At 49.2% G+C, this 8,726-nt stretch overlaps 1 protein-coding gene across 1 annotated transcript in view; it reads right to left on the minus strand.

The window, feature by feature from the left end:
* Positions 1-2,040, minus strand: part of LOC144507765 (complement C3-like) — a 149,353-nt gene extending 147,313 nt beyond the window's left edge. The window contains exon 1 of the mRNA XM_078235039.1: positions 1,907-2,040. Coding sequence (XP_078091165.1) covers positions 1,907-1,974 — 68 coding nt within the window. The 5' untranslated portion in view covers positions 1,975-2,040. The remainder of the gene's footprint in view (positions 1-1,906) is intronic.
* Between the last annotated feature and the right edge of the window lie 6,686 nt (positions 2,041-8,726).

Below are 8,726 nucleotides of genomic sequence, written 5' to 3' on the forward strand. Positions count from 1 at the left end.
GGCGGCATGGTGGCACAGTGGTAGCACTGCTGCCTCACAACGCCAGGGAACCAAGTTCAATTCCAACACCTCATCTTCCGATTGGGCGCTTTACAGCCTTCTGGACTGAACATTGAGTTCATCAGAGCATCAACAGTCTCCTCCACCTTCACCCCATTTCCTTTTCTTTAATTTCATGGCTTCTTCTCATCTCATTCATCCACTTTGATCACCCTTCTTTCTCACTTCCAATTTTTCACTTCTCCATCCCAGCTCTCCTTCTTGCCCCACTCACCCCCCCCCCCCCCCCCCCGCCTCCTTCTGGACAACTGCCTTACCCATCTGTACCTCTGTTCTGCCATTCACACATTCTGATCACTTAATGGACACTTTTAGCACCTTTCTCAGCCTCCTTCACCCTCATTTACATTCCCTTTGTCCTATTACAGTCCCCACCACCGCCACAACCCACCCCCCCGCCCCCCCCACCTTCCTCAGTATAAATCTTTTCTGATCTTTTTTTGGAAGCGTTGCCTCTATTCTCTCTCTCCGCAGATGCTGTCAGACCTGCTGAGATTTTCCAGCATTTTCTGTTTTTGATTCGGACAAAGATTGTTCTCCAAGTAGCACGGTGTCCCAATGGGTTTATTCCATTGCCGTCAGAACCAGGAAAGCGGAATTATATTTCATTCCCCATGTACAAGAGGATCCAGCGGGTTTCTCACTACTAAGAGGTAGGCGGCCATTTACCTGACCATGAAATTTGAGAGAGACTGTCTCTGCAATGTCACGAGGCAGTGGCGCTAAAGTTCAGATGTGGAGATGCCGGTGTTGGACTGGGGTGGGCACCGTAAGAAGTCTCACAACACTAGGTTAAAGTCCAACAGGTTTATTTGGTAGCATGAGCTTTCGGAGTGCTGCTCCTTCCTCAGGTGACTCATCTGATGAAGGGGCAGCACTCCGAAAGCTCGTGCTACCAAATAAACTTGTTAGACTTTAACCTGCTAAAGTTCAGAACATCCGATAATCGCAAGCTTCAGCTTGTAAAAGAAGGTGAAGGGCTGAATGTAAGGATAGGAGGCCACTGCAAATCCCTTTGATAATCCAGGGTCATTGATGCAGGTTCCTGGAGCTTGCCACCGCGGCACCAGGAATGCATGGAATATTGGCGAATTCTTCCAAGGAGCCCAATCCCATGTCATCACCCCATCCACACGTGGGCAGGGCAGGAGCAGCTTTCCAGAAGCAATGACAGGAGAGGCAAATCCCTGTTGAGGCAGCAATTTTATATTCCTGCCACCATCCCTCCTGGCTTCAAGCAGAATTACGGGGGAAGCGTTCCGGCCTCATTGGCAATCCTAAGAAATGAATGATCTCAAAATGACGGCAGTAGCTCTTTCTGTTTCTAAAATCTAGGGGGCAAATTTTCCTGTCCCACCGCCGCCCCCCCCCCCCCCCCCCCCCCCCCCCCGCCTCCCATGGGAATCGTAATGGGCGGGCCATGGAAAGGTCCGTTGACCTCGGGTGGGATTTTCCGGTTTGGGGACGAGGGCAGCTGGAAAATCCCACCCCTAGATCTGTGATGGAGAAAGACCTCAGTCAAATGTTAAACATGTCTGTTTATTAGCGTCACGAGTAGGCTTACATTAACGCTGCAATGAAGGAGGCCGTGTGGCCCATCGTGCCCGTCCTAGCCCTAGGAACGAGCTATCAAATTAGTGCCAGAAAGAAGTATCTGAGAAAGGGCTGGATTCTTCAAAAGTAACTGGAAAGTGAGCCAAATTATGTGATGCAGAAGAACCTGGAAAACATCGCTCTCCCCACTTCTTGTGAGATCACATTAGGAATCTGTCCGAGGTGAAACATTCGATGGTATCGAAAACAGCGCGCATTTAAACGGAACATAGAAACATTCCCTCATACTTACAGTGGATTACATTGGACAATTGCAGGAATGAAGACCAACAGAGCAAGTAACAGAAAGATCTTCCTCATGATGATGGACTGCTTCACTGCGACTAATCCTGCAAAACCATTTCATCAGCTCAATCCGACCTTTAAATATTTAACAATTGGGAAATCTGCACTGCTGTTTGCCCTTCAAGACGGGCAAATATTCATTTGTTTAATTAAGAGTTAATTTAAACCCAATAGTCTGGCGAAAATCCAGGAACAGCAGGCATTTCCCGACATTTGGTGGCTTTTTGCCCGTAATTCGAGGTTGGACCTTGGCAAACGATGAGAAGGGGTAGAATTATGAGGCCGCGTTAGCCATTAGAAGGAAAATAAAATGAGTCGAGGCTTGGAGACCGTGTCGAACGTCAAGAAAATATTTTATTCCACATGCATGAAGGAAAGCTGAACTCGGGCCTAAAATCACAGGTTGCCTCTCTGCCCATCGTAGATTCGTACAGGCTGTTATTGGGCGGCACGGTGGCACAGTGGTTAGCACTGCTGTCTCATAGCGCCAGGGACCCGGGTTCGATTCCCGGCTTGGGTCACTGTCTGTGTGGAGTTTGCACGTTCTCCCCGTGTCTGCGTGGGTTTCCTGCGGGTGCGCCGGTTTCCTCCCAAATTCAAAGACGTGCTGGTTAGAGTGCTTTGACCCGAACAGGCGCCGGAGTGTGGCGACTAGGGGAATTTCACTGTAACTTCATTGCAGTGTTAATGTAAGCCTACTTGTGACTAATAAATAAACTTTAAAACTTTATACTTTTTCGAGTCGCAAAGGTTTACATTATCATAGTAATTCCTCGAATTGGATAAAAGATGGTTCTTTTAACCTCATTATGCAGACTGCATTGTTCCGTACATCGCTGTTAATCATTACTCTGGACAATTCCGTTTTCCCGATGAGAATGTCAAAGAATTGCCCAACCGATCTAAAATTATCTGTTAATCGCTCCTCCCCTCTGTTAGGTAATCATGTTTTACAGAAGACTATAACCTCCCTAGACTGTATGGAGCCTGGCTGTCTTAATGTCGGTTCTCCCATTGTCCGTGATAAGTCAGAAAGATCTCCTGCGCATCAGAAGTTGATAGCATGTGTTATTAATTATCTGGTGGCAGAGCAGGCCTCCAGCTGTCTGCATTAACCCTTCCCTTCCCTCTGGTGAGGCCTGGCTCTCTGGGCTTGCTCTATGTAGCCCTGCATGTATTACGCTGGAATCAAACGAAATATGAACAGATGCACAAATTAAAATATAAATAAACATGATCCCTGATATTGGCCCTGCAACAGTGTAAACGGCAATGAGGGCCCAAAGTCCCCTGAGAGTCAGAAAATGAGATTCTTATCAGCGTTTTATAATCCAGGTCAGGAACTCCGTGGAGTTTTATGAAATCAGCCGAGACGATAGGTGGGATTTTTATGGCTAGGCTCATCCAATTGTACAATCTTGCCCGAGGTCAACGACCTTTCCATGCTCCGCCCCTCGCCCGCTCTGATTCCCGTGGCGGGGGTGGGGGAATGGCAAAATTCCAGCCCATAGGTTTTGCACTTTGAATTGGGTGAGGATAAGCATAAGGGGGGAATCTCCCATCCTGCTGCGCTGACAGTGGACATTTCAGTGGGGCCGGATTAGCACGATCCACGCTGGACATCTGGTCCGGAGCGTGTCTCCCAGTGCCGGAATTCCTGCACCATCAGCTCCACACCGGAAATAGGCGCAGAGTTGCATTAGTTATTCAGGAGGACATTATAATGTCATTTAAATATAATTAGCGGGCCCAGGACTGAAGTGTCCAGGTCCGCTCGCCTCTCCCCATGCCCTCCTCTCGCCAGGAGTGTTTCACTCCAGTGGGGTCTACTATAGCTCCCCACTAATGAGGAGCTGGTGGCCCGACCCCACTGGAGTGAAGGGGGGGTGCGGCAATTGAGGCCCCCGAGTGCCAGCCTGAGCCCCCTGACATTACCCAAGGGGCAAAGTGCCAATGCCCAGCGGGCACCTTGACAGGGCCTGATTTGGGGGTGGGGCCTGATGCGGGGGCAGGGCCTCTGTGGGTGATCGATGGTGGGGGGGGGGTCCCATTGCCACTCTGCACTGGGGTCATGAGCAGAGGGAGGGGTCAGTGATCGGGGCTGTCCATCGGGGCGGGGGGGTCAGTCTGCTGAGGGGGTCGGCACTGCAGGAGGGGGGGTCGGCACTGCTGGTGGGCGGGGGGGTTGATTGGGTGGGGGGGGGGATCGGAAGATCAGGGTGGTGGGTGGGGGAGGGTCGAGGTTCAGCCTGGGCATGTTTGGGGGGGACCAGTGGTTGGCCCGTGGGGGGAGAAGTGTGGAGGGCCGGTGGGTTCGCAGGGCTGGCCAGTGATCGGGAGGCTGGCAGACAGAGGGGAGTGGGGGGGGGGGGGCACTGCACATGCACCCATCTTGGCTCTGACAGGTCAGGCATGTGCAGTGGTCCACTCAGCGCTATGCTGCCAGAGGGGAGAGGCCCCGCTTACAGATTTCTAATGTGATTTGCGCTCGTGTACTCAGCGGTACACAGAGAGTGGGAGATTCTCCTCCCACTGAAAAAAAACACCATAAATTACTCCAGTTTTCACACAAATTCTACACTTCAAATTTTTTGGAAGAAAAGCCCCCAAGACGTTTCACTTCAGGTATGATTCAAATAACCCACTAGGGAGCTTTTGCAAAACAAAGTTTACGTAATAATACAGTTAACACATGGAAAGAAAATTAGCTGCAACTTTCACCAATTACAAATAAGAAACAAAATGGACCTTATCAACTAAATGCACCGTTACAGCCAATAAGCCCCACATAAACATACACTTAGAACAAAGAATAAAGAAAAGTCCAGCACAGGAACAGGCCCTTCGGCCCTCCAAGCCTGCGCTGATTATGATGCCTGCCTAAACTAAAACCGTACGCACTTACAGAGTCCGTATCCTTCCATTCCCATCCTATTCATGTATTCGTCAAGTTGCCCCTTAAATGCCGCAATCGTACCTGCTCCCACCACCTCCCTGGGCAGCGCGTTCCAGACATTCTCTGTGTTATTCCCTGTGTTAACACATTTTTCTGTGTTAAACCAGTCCCAGGCTTAACACAGAAAATACGGATGCTCACATGATGCTGGAACGTATTCCTTTGTTTGGAGAATTGAAATTCCGACTTCCCAGCCTTGTAACTTAGAAACTTAGAAAATAGGTGCAAGAGTAGGCTATTTGGCCCTTCGAGCCTGCACCACCATTCAATATGTATTTCAGTATCCCACTCCTGCTTTCTCTCTGTACACCTTGATCCCTTTAGTCGCAAGGGCCATGTCCAGCTCCCTCTTGAACATATCTAACAAATTGGCTCCAACAGCTTTCTGTGGCAGAGAATTCCACAGGTTCGCAACTCTCTGAGTGAAGAAGTTCTTCCTCATCTCAGTCCTAAGTGCCTTACCCCTTATTCTTAGACTGCGACCCCGAGTTCCGCACTTCCCCAACATTCTTCCCGCACCTAGTCTGTCCAGTCCCATCAGGACTTTATATGTTTCTATGAGATCCCCTCTCATTCTTCTAAATTCCAGTGAGTACAAGCCCAGTCGATCCAGTCTCTCTTCGTATGTCAGTCCTGCCATCCTAGGAATCAGTCTGGTGAACCTTTACTGGACTCCCTCAATAGCAAGAATGTCCTTCCTCAGACTAGGAGACCAAAACTGCACACAATACTCAAGGTGTGGCCTCACCAAGGCCCTGTGTAACTGCAGCAAGACATCCTTACTCCTATACTCAAATCCTCTTGCTATGAAGGCCGGCATGCCATTAGAAATCATAGAAACCCTACAGTGCAGAAGGAGGCCATTCGGCCCATCGAGTCTGCACCGACCACAATCCCACCCAGGGCCTACCCCCACATATTTTACCCGCTAATCCCTCTAACCTACGCATCCCAGGACTCTAAGGGGCAATTTTTTTAACCTGGCCAATCAACCTAACCCGCACATCTTTGGACTGTGGGAGGAAACCGGAGCACCCGGAGGAAACCCACGCAGGCACGAGGAGAATGTGCAAACTCCACACAGACAGTGACCCGAGCCGGGAATCGAACCCGGGACCCTGGAGCTGTGAAGCAGCAGTGCTAACCACTGTGCTACCGTGCCGCTTTCGTCATCATTTGCTCTACCTGCATGCCAACCTTCAGCGACTGTTCCACCATGACACCCAGGTCACATTACACTTCCCCTTTTCCTAAACTGCCGCCATTCAGATATTAATCTTCCTTCCTGTTTTTGCCACCAAAGTGGATAACTTCACACTTGTCCACATTATATTGCGTTTGCGAAGTATTTGCCCACTCAGTCAGCCTGTCCAAGTCACCCTGCAGCCTCTCAGCATCCTCCTCACAGCACACACTGCCACCCAACTCAGTGCCGTCTGCAAATTTCGAGATATTGCTTTCTGGCAGACCTCGAGGTAGAGATAATGCCACGACTGGAACTCTCACAAGCAAATCACCAGCATCAGAATTTTTACTTCAGGAAGGCAAGAGAAACTGCTTCCAACATAGCAGACTTTCTAATAACAGGGAGAGAGACACACACACACACACACAACGTTCAGCCAAGAGTCCACACACCTTCTAACTAACCAGCAACCAACAGCCAAAACTGAAAGTCAAACAACTCTTGTCACCTGACCTGTCAATCATTTTTCCCCCTAACAATACAAAAGGATTGTAAACTCATCAAACTCCAGGACATTGTATGAGGCCCAGATTAAAAGTTAGGCTAATTCTTGTTGCTTAACTGTGCTCTTAAACAAACTTTGTTTGACAAAAGTTTCCTCGTGGGTCACTTGAATGAGGGGGGGGATCTCATAGAGACTTACAAAATTCTAACAGGACTAGACAGGGTAGATGCAGGGAGGATGTTCCCGATGGTGGGGGAGTCCAGAACCAGGGGTCACAGTCTGAGGATTCGGGGGAGACCATTTAGGACGGAGATGAGGAGACATTTCTTCACCCAAAGAGTGGTGAGCTTGTAGAATTCACTACCACAGGAAGTAGTTGATGCCAAAACATTGAATGTATTCAAGAGGCGGCTGGATATAGCACTTGGGGATCAAAGGTTACAGGGAGAAAGCAGGATTAGGCTATGGAGTTGGAATTGCAGCCATGATCGCGATGAATGGCAGAGCAGGCTCGAAGGGCCGAATGGCCTCCTCCTGGTCCTATCTTCGATGTTATATTTCTATGAATCATATCTGGACTGAAGCATCTTATGTTCACCCTAATGCCAAAATCAAATGTAAAATTTAGGGTCGAGGCTAACTTCATAAAAGACCTTGGAGTTTCTGGTCTGGATCGGAACAATGTTTGCTACCGCAGTGACAATGGACTCAATTCTCTCATTTGCATTCTAAGTCCTCCCACAAGCAGGAAATGAGGAGGGTTTCTTGCTGGAGTTAGCGATGCCTGCCAGGAGTGATTCACTCACTTTTAGTATTAATAAAGATGCATAGCACAATGGACAATAGCCAGCCTGGCTTCACAGAGAGCAGAGGGTACCCTGAACTCAGCGCTGAGAGATAGGCCCCTCTTCCTCCACCATGGAAATGGTGATCCCACCCACTGATCAGGGGAACACCCCCAATCCCTCAACACAAAGGGGAATCCTTCCCCCCACCACAGGCCTGAGGATGACCCAATCCCACCCCCCCCAAAAAAAGAGATACTCTGAAATGGGTTCCCCTCAGGCCCTACCTCTAAGGCCCACCCTTCAGGCCTTGCCCACTGTCAGTGCCAACTTTGCACTGGGCCCTGGCACCCTGGCACTGACACCCTGACCTGGCACCTTGGACTCCAAGGGGGCGGGTGGGGGGGGGGGATCAAGGAGATAAGTATTTTGCCCATGTCATCTTCCATTGAGTAGGCAATGACCAAGTGGTATTATCACTATACTATTTATTCAGAAACTCAACTAATGTTCTGGGGACCCGGGTTCGAATCCCGCCATGACAAATGGTGGAATTTGAATTCAATTTTAAAAATCTGGAATTAAGAATCTACTGATGATCATGAAACCATTGTTGATTGTAATAAAAACCCATCTGGTTCACTAATGCCCTTTAGGGAAGGAAGTCTGCCGTCCTTACCTGGTCTGGCCTACATGTGACTCCACAGCCACAGCAATGTGGTTGACTCTCAACTGCCCTCCAAGGGCAACTAGGGATGGGCAACAAATGCTGGCCCAGCCAGCGACGCCCATGTCCCACGAATGAATAAAAAAAATGTTGCTAGCAAGCTCCAGAGGGTGGGTCCTCCAAGGGATCAGGGGATTGGGTGGGCTTGGGTTGGGGGGAGGTGTTGACCTCAGAACTCTCCCCCAGGGATGGGGTCTGATGGTAGGACTGCCCTTCGAGTCCTGGGAAAAGTGGAGATCACTCTGAGCACGATGATCTCAAGTAGCTTTCAGTTCAAAATCTTCACCCTTCTCTGTGTGCTGTTAAATCTTTGAAGTGGCCTGGTCACATTAATTTCCATGCCCCCTGGGCACCTCAAAGCCTTCAAAGTCACAGCGCCACTCCATTGTGCGGAAGTGATTACTCTTTATCTTTCAGAAGCCTCAGTTGTGAGAAGGATCTTTGAAGTCCTCTGACTGACAGGAGATGTCAGTTTCATGAGGGGACTCCCTTTTGTAGTAGGTCCAGCCTGGACACTTTGAACTGAATGACAGCGCCAGACAGTTCAAAGATAAAACTATTCTATTTATATAAAAATTCTATTTGCATATTTTATTTTTTTAATCTCT

Source organism: Mustelus asterias, chromosome 19 (genome assembly GCF_964213995.1).
Source record: "Mustelus asterias chromosome 19, sMusAst1.hap1.1, whole genome shotgun sequence".
NCBI lineage: Eukaryota > Metazoa > Chordata > Chondrichthyes > Carcharhiniformes > Triakidae > Mustelus > Mustelus asterias.